Here is a 16,448-nt window from a genome sequence, read left to right as displayed (position 1 = left end):
TTTGTATGTGAATGTGAGTTTGGGTGCACACATGTCCATGTCATGCATGTGGAGGTCTTCCACTTGTTTGAAGCAAGGTCTCTCATTTTGTTATTTTTAAGTTAAAAAAATTGTGTTTGTGTTTGTGTATGTCTGTGTCTGTGTTTATGTGTATGGTTGCTCCAGCATTTCTTTGGCTCTTATGTTCTTTCCACCACCTCTTCCGCAACGGACCCTGAGCCTTGGAAGGTGTGATAGTGATATTGCTGTTCTGAGCACTCCTCTGTCACTTATTTTCAGCAACATGATGCTTTCTGAATCATCCCAAGGCCACTGCTGTCTGAAAAGAGAAAGTTCTCTAATGAAAAAGTGAGAGTAGCATTAATGTATGGTTATGAACATTAAGAGAAGTGCTTACTGTGCAGTTCGATGAGCATAGTATATACAGTTAGCCAGACACCAGCAGACGTTACACCCCTAGGGCTCATGACTACCCCTGATGTAGGTTTTCAGTATCAGGGATGTATTCCCTCCCATGGAGTGGGCCTCCAGTCCAGTTAGAGGGCAGGAAAGTTTGTTTCCCCCATAACAGATGAGCCACTATTGCACCCGTTGGCTCATTTGGCCTGGCTAGCCAACTATAAGGCTTGCAGTATCCACTGTGAAGTCTTCATTCGTGATTTCTCTCTCTCCCATTGAACTACAAGCAGTGTGGCTTCTTCCATCTTTCGGGCAGCTGGTCTACATGGAGGAGGTTTTCAGCTCAGTTCCAGCAGGAGTTCTCAGTGACCTTGCAGCTCAACTATTTGGAGTCTTCAGCAGTAGGGTCTTACCATCTATTCCTGGTGGAAATCCAAGGGTCTCAGTAATGGCCTGCAATGTTTTGGGGGCATCAAGGACTTCCTGGCCAACAACTCACTCACTGGGAGATATCCCATCCCTGGCACTGAAAACTTTCTAGTAACAATCTATCGCTCCTGGGTTCCATTGTCCAAAAAAGTAGGTTTCCATATTATTTATATCCTCTTAGATTTTTGATTAGCCCTCCTTCCACCTTTCCTTTACTTCATCTCTTCCCCTGACCTCACTTAGGGCTTTTTATTTTATTTTTTTTTTTAATTTTCATTTATTTATTTATTTGAGAGCGACAGACACAGAGAGAAAGACAGAGGGAGAGAGAGAGAATGGGTGCGCCAGGGCTTCCAGCCTCTGCAAACGAACTCCAGACACATGCGCCCCCTTGTGCATCTGGCTAACGTGGGACCTGGGGAACCGAGCCTCGAACCGGCGTCCTTAGGCTTCACAGGCAAGCGCTTAACCGCTAAGCCATCTCTCCAGCCCCACTTAGGGCTTTTTACTCCCATTAATCTGTTCTTCAGTACCATCCTATTAAGTCCCCCCTCCCTTCCTTTCTGTTGCTTTTATATCTCCTTTCTAGCTTACTGGCCTCTGCTATTGAGTTTTCTTTGTACTCACACAGAAGTCCAATCATTTGTAGCTAGGATACACATATAAGAGAGAACATGCAACATTTGGCTTTCTGGGCCTGGGTTATCTCAGTATAATCCTTTTCAGCATCTGTATTTTAACATAGGTTCTAGTACTCTGAACTCCAGTCCTCAAATGTGTATGGCAGATACTTTGTCCACTGAGACATTTCCCCAGCCCTTTCTCTCCTCTTAACAAAACTGTCAGTATTCAATCAAAAAGGAGAGGAGCTTTCATGTTATTGTGAATGTATCTTGCTATCCCTTTGATAGTGTTTTTATGATTATAAATATTGTTCACTTCTGAACCAATGAACCTATTATGATTTATTCTGTTTGCAAAATCAATTTCAAATAGTTGAAGCTAATTATCTATTCCCCATTATTTTTTCTTTTTCTTTATTACTACTACTATTACTACTGCTGTGACTACTCTTACTACCATCATCATCATTATTCTTTGGCAGTGCTGCCAGTAAACCTAAGCCCTTGTGTATACAGCAAAGTGTTCTATCAAGCTACATCCCTGGCTCTTATTAGTATAAATTTCTTTGTGCCGTTTTCTCCCTTTAATGAAGCATTCTGTTGCTATGGTACATGTTGTTTATCTTCCAGAATGCTCACTTTTTAACTGAGATCTCTCTTGGTTTCCTCTTTCAGAATGGTGTACAACTATCCATCCTAAGTTTGTCTTTGTTTTTAATTTGAAATTCTTTTTGTAGACAACATAGCTTTTCTCTTGTCTTCACTGTCTTGAAGCACATATTTGAGCAGCTCTCTCAGAAAGCTTGCAGAGTAAGTAAAACTCAAGAGTTAAGGTGGAAATTTTTTTTTTTGGAGTGAGGTTGGAATTTCAGGGGCCTAATATCTCCATTGTCTTCTACCTTCCAGTGAAGTTGTTAACAGTGTATTTGCTTGGGCCTTGTTTTGGGAAAATTGTTTGATTTTTCAAATGTGTTTTGGTTTGGGATTTTTTTTGTTTTTAATTTTATTTTTGTTTATTTTTATTTATTTATTTGAGAGTGACAGAGAGAGAGGCAGAGAGAGAGAATGGCTGCATTCGGGCCTCCAGAACTTGGAGGAAATAAACTCCATGCATGCACCACCTTGTGCATCTGGCTTACATGGGTATTGGGGAATTGAGCCTCGAACCTGGGGTCCTTAGGCTTCACAGGAAGTGCTTAACTGCTAAACCATCTCTCCAGCCCTCTTTTGTTTTGGTAAAGGAGTTGGTGAATCTTTTTAATCAAAACACATCCTTCAGTTCTGGGAAACTTCACTGTGTCATTAGTCTTACACTTGATTTCCCTTGTTCCTTCTTTCTGGAATTCCTTGGGTCACTTAAAGATTTGTAATTTTTAATTTCCATGGTCCTTTTTGTTTTTTGAGTGTACTAGAAATGTAACATCCTGTTCTTTAAAAGACAAGTGTCTTAACCACTAAGCCATCTTTCCAGTTCCTAGATTCCTTTACTTAGAGACAAAACTTTGATTTCTGGAAGTGATGGAAGTTGAAAATCACATTTAACTGGCTGGCTAGGATCAGGATGAGGAGGGATGAGCCCAGCATCAGATCACTTGTTATAGGTCTGTAAAGTTAGTTTTCCTTGGTTTTAACTTCAAAATCTGAGCTTTGTAGAGTGAGTGTTATCAGAATTCTCAAGGGGGTAGCGGTGAATACTGGTGTTGAGTTGACTGCTTAATTCACTCTTGTCACTATTGCTCAGTGTGCCTTTCGAGTACTGAGTGCCAAATTGCAAGGCTTAAAGACACCCTGTGAGCTTACCCTTACTTTGGACACACAAGCTGTGAGTTGGCTAGTTGGTTTTTCTGTGGTTACTAGGTGAGTTGGCTGTAATTTGGGGGTTCCTGAGACTAGTTGTAAGGTTTGATACTTTATATGAAAGACACAGTCCACTGAAAGTGCCATTCTGATATTACAATCACAGCAGAAAAGGTACAAGTTAGAAAAAGGAAAAGACACAAGGTAAAGTTTGATAGCGATTAGAATGGGAAGTTCCCACATTCCCATATTGTCCTTGCAGGGAGACGTTACCTTGCCAGCATTCATGTTTGGCCATGTGCAGAGTGTGAGAAAGGAGGGGATGCAATGGAACTTCTATGTTGTCGTCACCTTTTTCTTCCTTTTTTTTTTTTTGTTTTGGTTTTGGTTTTTAGACTTGGGGTCTCACCCTTGTTCAGGCTGACCTGGAATTCACTATGTAGTCTCAGAGTGGACTCGAACTCTCAAAGATCCTCCTACCTCTGCCTTCCAAGTGCTGGGATTATAAGTGTGTGCCACCGTACTCGGCTGTTGTCACCTTCAGCTGACAGAGGAAAGTTGTTTATTTTAGGTTACAGTTTGGGGGTGAAGCTTCATGGCATGAGCAGAGGGTGCACATCACCTCCTTGCCTATATTAGTTGGGTAGTAGCCACAGAGAGTGCCAAACTAACCCTGGGAAGCTGTGGCTAATAAACCCTCAAGGTACACCCCCAGCAATACACCTCCAGCAAGGCTCCACCTCTCATATTGTCATCACCTCATGGGCAAGCATTCAGACAGAACACAGGAGTTTATGGGGAACACCCGAGTTAAGCCACCACACATAGAATAACCATTGATCAGTTGACTGAAGCTGTTTTTCAGTCCCTCTTCCCAGAGGAGTGATGATATCATCATGTGGCTCAGAGAGCCATCTTATTATTTATTTTTTATGGTTTTTTGAGGTAGGGTTTCACTCTAGTCCAGGCTGACCTGGAAATCACTATGTAGTCTTGGGGAGGCCTAAAACCTCTGGTGATCTTCCTACCTCTCCCTCCCAATGCTGGCATTAAAGCTGTATATTAGCTCAGAGCCATCTTTTTAAATCATAGCCATGTGTGCAGTCATTAGCTTCTACAGTGAGTCACCTTCTGTTATGGTTTGAATAGATGGCCACCAATAGATTCAGGAGTTTTATTCAAGCTTGTAACTTGGTGTCATACATAGTAGGTGGATCCTAGGATCCAACCTTAAGGTGTGGGGGTGGATTTGGAATTCCAGTCTAAAATATGCAAATGCTGGAGCTTTGTTGTAGATCTGACTGGAGTTCCTGAAGTGTACTTGCTTGTGGTGGTGGTGTAGCTTTTGGCTTTTTTCTCAGTGTGGGCCTGTGAAAGTGGGCCAGCTTGTTTTGCTATTATGGACCTTCTGGCTGATCTGTAAGCTTCCAATGAATGCAATTCCTCCCACAAACGGTGCCTGGTTTGGATGCTCATCCCAGCAACTGAAGTTGTCTATTCCACCTTACTAGTATGAACCATCACGTCCACTGTGAGGGATCCACCATGAATGAGAAAGATGCTGCTGATGCTGGAGACTCTCCTAGGCTTTAGATGCTACTTTCTGAAAGCAGACAGGCCAGACCTACATTAGGCTAAAGTTAGGTTCTTCATGACACATTTGTGCAATGTTTGTTTCGTGGTAAGAAGGTAACGTTGCCAGGAACCCTTCTTCCCTGTGTTCATTTGTCATATGTCTATTTAAGATTTGCTACTTGTTTTATATTTTTGTTTTCACACAGATTAGTCATTTATTTTGGAATAATTGAATCTGTTCTTTAATTGAAGGCATTTTCATTAAAAGCAATAAGGTCTTTTGCCTGCCTTATATTCTGATTTTATGAAGAATGTTTGTGTAGTGATTTACCAAGGGAGACAAATTATAGTTCAGTTTGATATGGAGTGATAGGCACACTTTATTTTCATCTTGTAAAGTGTATAGGTACCAGAAGTCTGATTTAAAGGAAGTGAAATCAGTGGAGCAATTAAACATTAACAAGGGGGAGGGAGCAATTATGCTACACTTAAGTAAATGCTTTTAGATTATGTATAAGTAATTAGTTTTTTTAGGTTAGTTGACAAGGCAAAAATTAGATTGCTTATTCATTTGAGACTTAATTTTAATTTGTCTTACTCTTAAAGGTCATATGGTTGAATTGGGACTTTTCATTCTGAATATCTTTTTTTAGAAATGCTTTTTATTTATTAGATACATCCGTGGTGATGGAATAAAAAACTACTTATTATGCATCTATGTTGTTTAGCATTCCTTTCATTATTTGCTTTATATTGTCTGTTTTGTTTCTTAAAAGTATAAACTGAGTTTTAGAATCTAGATAATTATAAAAGACAGTTATGTATTACACTGGGGTTCTGTTATCTAGGGTTTCTTTTTTTATCCTTTTTTGGTAGTACTAGGATGAATCCATGGGTCCTGTGCATTCCAGGCAAGCCCTTTAGCACTGATAATGTATGAAGGTGATGTCTTTATCCTGAGTCTTTTTAAGATACAGACTCTCAGTTGATTCTGGCAGAGGCTGTGTGTGTGTGGGGGGGGGGGGGTTGAAGAAAGGACAACTTCAGGGTGTTGGGCCTATTCTACCCTCCCTGTTTGTGAGATAGTCTCATTGGTTTTTCTTCCAGAAAGGCCAGTCTAGCTGGCCTTGTGAATCTCAGGGTTCTTCTGGCTCCACATCTCAATCGTTGTGGGTGCATTAGGCCTGGAGTTACTTTGTGGTTGGCTTTACCGGGATGCTGAGGACTCTTTTTGGCAGAGTTGTAGAACAAGCACTTTTAACTACTGAATCTACTCCCCAGTCCCTCCTTTTGATTTTTTTCTTGATAATATTTGATGTATATTTTATTTTCTTGAATTTGGCTTTTCAGATTTCCTGTGTGCTTCAGTGTTCAGTCTATCTCTGGACTACTTACTATTTGAACATGAAAATACAGTTTAGAATGTCTCTTTCTTTGTCTTTGTTTTTTAATTTTTTGAAGCAGGGTCTCACTCTAGCCCTGGCTGACCTGGAACTCACTCTAGCCCAGGCTGCCCTTGAATTTACTCAGTCAAAATTTCTCTACCAATAGAGTTTTCCTGATAAAGGTGGCATATTAGTTTATGATTTTGAACTTTTGTTTGTTCCTTTGTAAGGAGAGAAAGATGGTTGCACCAGGGCCTCCTGCTACTGCCAACAAACTAGACGCATGCACCACTTTGTGTATCTGTTTTTCTGTGGGTACTAGGGAGTTAGACGCAGGCCATTAGGCTTTTCAAGCAAACCCCTTTCATCACTGCACCATCTCTTTCAGCCTTGGTTTATGTTTCTCTAAGGAAGTACCTAGCTTAATAAAATATAGCTGCATTTTTATGCAATTGCATCTCCAACCATAATCCATTGAATCACATCAAGTAAGCTCTGGAAAAGTCTCATTGAGAGAGTTAAAGGGGCAAGTAAAACTTCATGTTGGGTCTGGAGAGATGGCTCAGTGGTTAAGGCACTTGTCTTCAAAGCCTAATTAATTACCCAAGTTTGATTCCCCAGTACCCACTAAGGCCATATGCATAAAGTGGCATATGTGTCTGGAGTCTGTAGTGGCTGGAGGCCCTGGCATGCCCAATCTCTCTGTCTCTCTGTTTGAAAATAAATTGAAAAAAATACTAAAGAAAAAAAGAAATAATACATTTTGATCTTTCAGATAGGAATGATCTAATTTAAGAATTTTGCATTCTCATTTTGCAAGGTAGGGTACATATTATTGAGGGGCATGCTGGAACAATTAGGTTGGCAAACACTGGATAATAAAATATTTGAACCTCATTCTGTGAGTAAAGAGCCAATTTGAATATTAAAAAAGACTTTTTTTAAAGCTTTATTTATTTATTTATTTATTTGAGAGCGACAGACACAGAGAGAAAGACAGAGGGAGAGAGAGGAAATGGGCGCGCCAGGGCTTCCAGCATCTGCAAACGAACTCTAGACGCGTGCGCCCCCTTGTGCCTCTGGCTAACGTGGGACCTGGGGAACTGAGCCTCGAACTGGGGTAGTTAGGCTTCACAGGCAAGCGCTTAACCGCTAAGCCATCTCTCCAGCCCCTAAAAAAAGACTTATTGATCATTTTTATATGTGTGCATAATGTGATTTGATCACAATCCATTCTTTTACCTTTTTTTGTTCTGCACACTCACATCCTTCGCTTTTGAATGTTTTTAAAGCTGAGATGCTGTGGTTGGCTTTGTAGGATGAATCTGGCAGAAGCCTTGACTTGACCAAGAGATTTTTCAGGTGGCTTATCTAGAAATCAATGACATTTGACAAATTTGTAACATACTTAAACATTTGCAGGATTGTGAACTGTGCCCAGTTATTAATGAGTTTGCTGTTTTATATGGTAGTAAAAAATTACCATTTATTTACAGTTGTAGAGTTTAAACTGTTTTATGTAATTGCCGATCTCTGATACTTTTTTCTTTGAAAATGAGATCTTTGCTTTAAAATAAACCGGTATTCTTATATCAGTGACTAACTTACAAACTTTACCAATATAGGGCAAAGTATGTTTAGTCCAGCAAATATTGGTCAACCACGAAAGACAACGCTATCTCCTGCCCAGTTGGATCCTTTTTATACTCAGGGAGATTCTCTGACTTCAGAAGACCACCTTGATGACACCTGGGTGACTGTGTTTGGGTAAGAATTTTGAATCTTAAAAAAAAGCATCCTCTACTCCAGTATTTTATGAATATGATTAAGAACATAGAACAGTATGGAATGACTTGGAGAGCAAACACCCATGTATCCACCGCTAAGCTCTGCAGCTGATGCAGCGTGCTACATTTGCTTTGCCATCTGCCCACCTGTTACTCTTCTGTTTTGGTTTACTTCCCACTAAGTCATAGATCACCCCAATACCTGAGCTTGCATGTCATTAACTGGAGCTTGAGGTTTGATTATATATGTATTTTTGGCGGGGAGCCGTTTCAAAGTAGGGTCTTGCTCTAGCCCAGGCTGACCTGAAATTCACTATGTGGTCTCAGGGTGGGAACTCACAGTGATCCTCCTATCTGTCTCCTGAGTGCTGGGATTAAAGGCATGTCATTCTGCTTGGCTAATGTTTAATATTTTAAAAAGAATTTGTGTATGTACTCTTTGTCTCCAATTATTTTCTCGTTCATATTTAATAGTTGCTGCAGTCAAGGTTGTTCCTTTAGGCTGAGGTACTTTCTAGTGGTTATTTTCATCTATACTTAAAAATTGAGATTCATGTCTATACATACAGTGTGTGAAGTATGTAATACAGAGTATTGATTATAAACAGGATGGCAGTCTTAGTCCTAGATGTATGTAATTAGTTAATTTTTACTGTCAAAATTACTTTTTACACCATAAAGATCATGCTACTAAATCTAACTTTCATAGGCAAAGGTAGTGGAGTGTAGACAAATACTGTGCTTTGTTCAGAGACTCACAGTTCAAAAGCAAAGCTTCAGCAAAACTCAGATCTTTTGAATTCAGCTGATGTTTTACATATCATGTGCTTCATTTCTCAGAGTATGATTTGTCACATTTATGTTGAACTTTACTAAGCTCCTTGAAGATAGAATATACAGTAAATATTTAATGGAATTTATTTAAAAGTTAAAAAGGCTGGGTGTGGTGGAACATGGAACATGGTGGAATCCCAGTAGAGGTAGGGATTAAAAGCCAGCCTGAGACTACATAAGAATTTCAGGTCAGCCCAGGCTAGAGTGAGACCCTACCTCGAAAAAATGATAAAATAAAACAAAAACAAAATGTTATAAAGATTTATGAATATATGGTAAAAAGTCTTCTATCTTACATTTGTCCCCAGCTATAATTTGTTTTTCTCATTACAGTTATGATTGTTACCTGTTTTGAGTTTATCTTTGGAGAGATTCTCTGTTTCTGGCTCTATTTCAATAAAAATCAAAGCCATTCTCTTGAAAAACCTGTGTCCAGCCCTGTTCATGAAGCATTTAGGCTGGCCTTTTGATTTTCTTTTTCTTTATACTTTCTCATAAAATAACTGCCAGTTGTTGAGCATGTAGGGCCACTTTCAAGTCTCTTCAGTCTGTATAGCAATGGATGACTTTAAGGGTTACAGTAACTGCATAAATTACTTAAATTGATTTTAGTCTTCTTTTTTTGATTTTTAAGATACTTTCTCCAGTTCTGTGTGTTATAACTTATTTCTTAAAATTTTTGAGAGAGAGAGAGAGAAGGAGGGAGAGAATGGATGCGCCAGGGCTTTCAGCTATTATTGCAAATACCAGCTTATGCAATTGGTTTATGTAGGTCCTGGGGAATTGAACTTGGATCCTTTGGCTTTGCCAGCAAGTACCTTAACCACTAAGCCATCACTCTTACCCAGTAACTTTTATGCTTTACTCATTCTATATATGAGTTTACTTGTAAGACTGAAACATCTTCCTTTAAGGAATAAAGCATTTTATTTTGATCATTCATAGGGAAGTATTTCTAAGCTGCATTGTGTATGTTCTTTGTTCTTTTAACTTTTTTTGTGCTGACTCAGAATCAAAATATTCATTGTTTTGAGTGATACCTTAAGGTGTATTAGAAGGCAGGGGAGATGGCTCAGCAGTTAAAGGTGCTTGCTTTCATGCTAAGCCTGCTGGGCCAGTATAAAGTCAGATGTACAAAGTGGCATATGTGTCTGTAGTTTGTCTGCAGTTGTAAGAGGCCGTGCCCATACTCTCTCTGTGTACTCACAGATAAATTTTAAAAAATCATGATTAAAAAAAAAAAGTTTGTCTAAAGACTATTAGATTAGGATATTGGGTTCTATATAAAAGTGGCCTAAGGTTCTTAGAACTTAGCTCTTAAATGTCTGCCTCATTTTCAGTCCTTTTTCTGCTTTGTAGCTTTATGCTCTTGAGACATCTTGTCACGTTTTTCTTTGATACTTGAAATCTCATACCCAAAGATATATAAGTAAATTAAAATAACATCCAATTCCAATGCTGTATGCAGTGGGTATGTTATACCAATTTTGATGTGCTTTAGTTGCTCATTCTTTTTGGCTTGGATTATTTTCTTTAGGGTTGTCTAATTCAAATACTGCTAGTGGTTAACAGAAACCTTCAGATGAATGTTTTATACTGTTAAATATATTACTGTTTTCAAATAGACAATCACTTTAGGTCCGTCTGGGGAGATAGCTCAGAAGGTTCTGGCTTGCAAAGTCTAATGGCTTGGGTTCAATTTCCCAGTGCCGTGCAAGGCCAAATGTATAAAGTGGTATATATGTCTGGAGTTCATTTGCAGTGACAAGAGGTATTGGTGCACCCATTTTCTCTATATATATCTCTTAAATATACACACACAAAAAAATCACTTTAGTTTGAAGTATAAGAGTAAGCATACTTGCTATAAAAAGATTCAGTCTCTACAGAAATATTTTCTTATCCAAATACTGCTATTAAATTCTCAGTACTATCCTTTGTTACTGTTGGTACTGGAGCTCATTTGGTACTGAGTGCTAAATTTTAGAATGTTTTAGATGATACTGCAGAATGATAAATCTGTAGAATTTATACTACTTTCCTTTTAATAACTGTAATATGCCTAAGTATTGGTCATAAGTACCTACTGTAAAATAAATGCTGTACAGAAGACCAGCTAGTTAGCTGCATTTGAATAGCTGTGGCATAAGCTATGGGAATTTTAAGGATTTCAGGGTGGGTCAGTGGATGGAGAATAATCAATTCAAAATTAATTTTAAGGTCTTTGTTTTTGAGTGACTGACCATTGATAGAATTAACTCAGGAGAAAACAGGATGCTAGGGGATCTTTTATTAATGTCTTTTATAATGCTGGAAAAGTTTATTGTGCATCACTTGTAAGTATGATAGCTTGACATTGTATTATGAGTGGAAATTGATGGTTTTGTTTAGACCACCTTTTTTGGTTTTTCAGGTTTCCACAAGCATCTGCTTCTTATATATTGTTACAATTTGCACAATATGGAAATATCTTAAAGCATGTGGTAAGACTTTTTTTTTTCTGTTAAGATATTCACTAAGGAAAGGGATGCTGTGAATTGAAGGAAACTACTCTGAATTTTTATTTTATTTTTTAACTTTTTTTGTTGACAGCTTCCATAATTTATAGGCAATAAACCATGATAACCCCCCCATACACGCATACACTTTGCCCTTCACAAATCAACTTTCCATATCCTCCTCCCTCTCGGTTAGTGTCTGTTTCGTTTTGATGTCATCATCTTTTCCTCGTACTGTCAGGTTCCTGTGTAGATAGTATTAAAGGTTTGTGCCATCATGCCTGGCTCCAATTTTCTTCTCTTAATAGAGATTTATTCTTACACAAAATCATATTGCTGAATACATTAAAAATTTTTTAGCCGGGTGTGATGGTGCATGCCTTTAATCTCAGGACTTCTGAGGCAGAGGTAGGAGAATCACCGAAAGTTCAAGGCCACCGTGAGACTGCATAGTGAATTCCAGGTCAGCCTGAGCTAGAGTGAGACCCAACCTTGAAAAACCAACAAAGGAAAAAAAAATTGATGTCAGTATAATAGTTTATAAAAAACAGTTGTCATTTGAGAATTACTTTCAAATAAAATTTACTACATGTTCATATTTTTAGAGAATAAATAAAAATCTGGATCATGAATTACATAAACTTTCCACAGGAATATTTTAAAAATATTAAAAAATTTTTTTTTGTAAGAAGAAAGGGAGGAATGAGAGGGAATAAAAGACAAAGAGTGAGTATGGGCAAGCCAGGGCCTCTAGCCGCTGAACACGAACTCCAAATGCACGTGTCTTCTTGTGCATCTGGCTATATATGGATAATAGAGAATGGCGCCTTAACCATGGAGGCATCTCTCCAGCTCCCTCCATAGAATTTGTTTTGAATTATATTGTACAGCTTTTTGTTTTGTTTTTGTTTTTTCGAGGTAGGGTCTCACTCTAGCCCAGGCTAACCTGGAACTCACTATGTAGTCTCATGGTGTTCTCAAACTCATGGTGATCCTCCTACTTGTGCCTCCTAGGTTCTGGGTTTAAAGGCATGTGCCCACCACACCCAGTATACACACCTTTTTATGTTACCAAATAAAAACAAAAGTTTAAATTTATTATCCTGTTTCTTTTTGTTTGTTTTTCGAGGTAGGGTCTCACTCTAGCCCAGGCTGACCTGGAATTCACTATGAAGTCTCAGGGTGGCCTTGAACTCACAGTGATATACCTACCTCTGCCTCTCTAGTGCTGGGATTAAAGTTGTGAACCATCACGCCTGGCTTCATGCTTCTATTTTTGATAGAATGCATATATTAAGTGTTTATGTTACACATTTTACATTGTAAGAAACTGTTCATTCTTTGCAGATGTCTAATACAGGAAATTGGATGCATATTCGTTATCAATCTAAACTGCAAGCTCGGAAAGCCTTAAGCAAAGATGGGAGAATATTTGGAGAATCTATCATGATTGGTGTGAAGCCATGTATAGATAAAGTAAGCTTTTAGTGATACAAGGAACATAGTTAACAATCACAGGACTTTAGATAGTCCACCCCAACCCTTTTACTTTTTAGATAAAGAGGTCAAAAGGGCTTATTTATATAGAATGGTTAAAATGAGACCTGGATTTAGAATTCTTGACTGACTCCCCATTCCGTTTTGTTTTTTGCTGTTGTATTTTTGAGGTAGAGCATCACTCTAGCCCAGGCTGAGTTGGAGCTCATTTTGTAGTTCCAGGCTGACCTCAAACTCACAGTGATCCTCCTACCTCTGCCTCCCAAGTGCTGGGATTAAAGGTGTGTGCCACCACACCCTGCCCCTTCTGTTTATTGTTCAGAGCAGCATCGTACTAAGAAACACTTCAAAGAAATGTTGGCTGTCACTGCAGCATGAAGGATTCCACATATGTGGTTGATTAACTCTAGATAGCTGAACTTTGTCTATTTGAAAATCTTTTAAACTTATTTAAAAATAATACTGAGTACAATTTAAAGTTTTCTTGTATCAAATCATTGTGAACATACTTAAAAGTAAGTGTATGCATACTTCTACATGCATACTGCTTGTTGGCAGTATACATATTAGCAAGGAAAGCAGACAAGGTTTATGTCTTTATAATTTATGGAACTGTACAGTTACTGATTTTTGCTATAAAAAATGTTTCCAGAAGGTGGAGGATGGTGTGGGGTTACTGGTACTAAAATAGCTTTAGATTTTGATTAAATCTTCCATTTTAGGTTTCCCATCCATCCCCTCCCTCCCTTCTCTGTAAAGCAAGTATTTTACTCACTGAGTTATCTTTCCAGACATGCTAGGACATTCTCCTTTGTATAATTATATTGAGATTGTTTGAGCTAGACATTTCATGCTGAAAATTCTATTTCAAATACAAGCTCATAAATATATTGTTCTATCAAATCCAAAGTGATTTTAAAGGTTTAAAAGATCAAATTTAGCATACCTCCTTTAATTAAATTTTCTTTGAAGTTATTATGCTATATTATATAGTATATTCTTTTTTTAAAATTTTTATTAGCATTTTTCATGATTATAAAAAATATCCCTTGGTAATTCCCTCCCCCCCCACCACACTTTCCCCTTTGAAAGTATAGTATATTCTTTATGAACAAGGATTTATTTATTTCTGCAGAGTGTCATGGAAAATGGTGACAGATGTGCTTTGCCATCTCCATCTCTAGCCTTTACGCCACCAATCAAAACATTAGGTACACCAACACCACTTGGAAGTACTCCTAGGATTTCTACCATGAGGCCTCTTGCTACAGCATACAAAGCTTCCACCAGTGACTATCAGGTATATTAAGGATGAAGACTGAGTGTACAACAAATGTATCACAACTAGTTTTAACTGTTTCACTGGATTGATAAATTGGCCATCAATATTTCCTGTTAATATACTGTCATGAATTAACTGTCAAGCTCATATTTTCCTATTTTAAAGCTTAAAGTCTCTGTCAGCTAGAAAGTTGTCTCAAATATTTAAAAATTTTCCTTGCCTAATCTAGGGATGTATCTCAGTGGTAGAGCACTTAAAGGTGTTTGGTTTAATTTGTAGTACAGGGAAAAAAAAGCGATTTCTTAAAATATTTTGAAAGTCTGTTTTTAATTTTTCCAAGTTATATTTGCATATACAACAAAATGACCCCTGTATTCATTGTTATAAAGTGGTGGGTAAGGTGATGGTATCCAAAATGTAGAACCTTAAGTTGGAGTAGCATTGATTTTTAAAAGACACTATGGAGATTTTAGAATTGAAGATGAAGTTTGGTCATTTCATGAGATGGAGAGACTGCTGATAAAGTGCTGGCCTTGCAAGTGTGAACGCCTGATCTCAGATCCCCAACACCTAAGTAAAATATGAGGAGTGGTCGTGCATGCCTGTAGTGCTGGGGAGGTAGAGGTGGGATCTATAGGGCTTGGTGGATCAGTGACTTCTAGGTTTAGATTTTGAGAGTTGTCCTGAAAAACAAGGTTGAGAACAATTGAGAACATTGACCTCTAGCCTCCATGCTCGTGGATGTATATGTACATGTACACTCCTAAACTCACATACACCCATGTAGGTGTGAACAAACATGCAAAATATTGTCATTTTAAGTTGCAGGAAGCCCGTGCTTGTTTTGAAGAATGGTATGATAATTGTGATGAATGTCAAGAGTTCTGAGTTTTCACACAATTTCTGAAACAAAGCACATGAAATGTGTGTGCTCTAATAGGCGCTGGTGAACATTTAGTATCTTGACCACCCTGTAATATGTAGATTATTCTAGAAATGTTCTTTTTTCTTATTTTCATTTATATTGCAATGTTATTTGCTTTATACAAATAGTGAGTGAGGTTTTCCCTAAGTTCAATTTTATAATATGCGGTTTATAATATGCAGTTCGGTGTTATAAATGTATTTTAGTATTTCTATTTTATATTTTTTTGAGCTTGTATTTTAAGTTAGCCATTAAATGTAGAATGACTGTCACTGGATGAACAATAACCTAACAGCTTTATTTTTCTTCTGTGTTTTTTAATAGGTTATTTCTGACAGACAAACCCCAAAGAAAGATGATAGCCTTGTATCAAGAGCCATGGAGTACATGTTTGGCTGGTAGTCTAACAAAAGCTAAGAACTTTGCTACCGAGGAGGAGCAGCTACATTGATGGGGAGTTAGCACAGTCCTGCCAGGTTGTTCTGGTTAGTTATATAACCATTCTTGGTAGTGTTGATAGGCACATACTTTGAGACACTGTTGTGTAAGGATACAACTTATTTGTAGTTTGCACTTTAAAAGAAGCTTGAGATCCACTTTGAAGAAACTGAAGATTCCTCCAGAGAGCTTGTATGCTCTCTGATAAGTGTGTGCCTAGCACTGTGTGCTCAGTACCAACTGCGGGAATGCAATCATCGAGTGTGAGTGTGCCTCAGTGGCTGCAGGACGAGGTGGTCTCGAGAACTCATGAAGGAGGGAGGCTACCACTACCAACACACAGTGATTACAATTAGTATTTTGAATTAGTAATTTGAATTATGGCCTTTTAATTTAGATACTATTTAATAAGTCTTAATTATCTTTGTATGTCCTGTGATGGATTGTCACCTTTCATTATTCTAAAACCCAAGCATTCTTTTAAACTGCTAAAAATTCTTAATAATAAACTTTGTCACTTTATATGTATCAAATTCATATTTTGAAGGCTGACTTATTTTTAAAGGTTTTAGTTGCTCATTGGCATAATAGAAAATGTCATTAATTTTTATATATCTTCAATGTAGCTTTAGTGACTATTATGCTTTGCCACACTTGATTCCTTTTTTTTTTTTTTTGAAGCACTTCTCAATTGTGGAATAATTTTAATCCATATACTTGGACATATCACAAAAGAATATTTCCATATATGATCAGTTTAATTATTCCACTTAGCAGAGTTAATAATAGCTTGTTAGTGTCTAATTCAATTATCTGATTCATTTAAAAATTTCAGTTAACTCTAAAATGAAATCTTTATTGTTGGTTTATTCAAATGATTTATAAGGTGTGTACAATATTGTTAATCTGTCTCTTATACATGTTTTAAGCTCCTAACTTGTTCTCTCCCTGCTCTCTGCCCTCCAACATTTTCACTTAA

At 37.7% G+C, this 16,448-nt stretch overlaps 1 protein-coding gene across 1 annotated transcript in view; it reads left to right on the top strand.

The window, feature by feature from the left end:
• Positions 1 to 16,002, top strand: part of Nup35 (nucleoporin 35) — a 33,786-nt gene extending 17,784 nt beyond the window's left edge. The window contains exons 5-9 of the mRNA XM_004660277.2: positions 7,834 to 7,975; positions 11,243 to 11,312; positions 12,675 to 12,803; positions 13,960 to 14,124; positions 15,356 to 16,002. Of these exons, the coding sequence (XP_004660334.1) occupies positions 7,834 to 7,975; positions 11,243 to 11,312; positions 12,675 to 12,803; positions 13,960 to 14,124; positions 15,356 to 15,433 (584 nt within the window). The 3' untranslated portion in view covers positions 15,434 to 16,002. The remainder of the gene's footprint in view (positions 1 to 7,833; positions 7,976 to 11,242; positions 11,313 to 12,674; positions 12,804 to 13,959; positions 14,125 to 15,355) is intronic.
• The last annotated feature ends 446 nt before the right edge of the window (positions 16,003 to 16,448 follow it).

Source organism: Jaculus jaculus, chromosome 4 (assembly GCF_020740685.1).
Source record: "Jaculus jaculus isolate mJacJac1 chromosome 4, mJacJac1.mat.Y.cur, whole genome shotgun sequence".
Taxonomy (NCBI): Eukaryota; Metazoa; Chordata; class Mammalia; order Rodentia; family Dipodidae; genus Jaculus; species Jaculus jaculus.
This window is presented reverse-complemented; position numbering and strand designations above follow the sequence as displayed.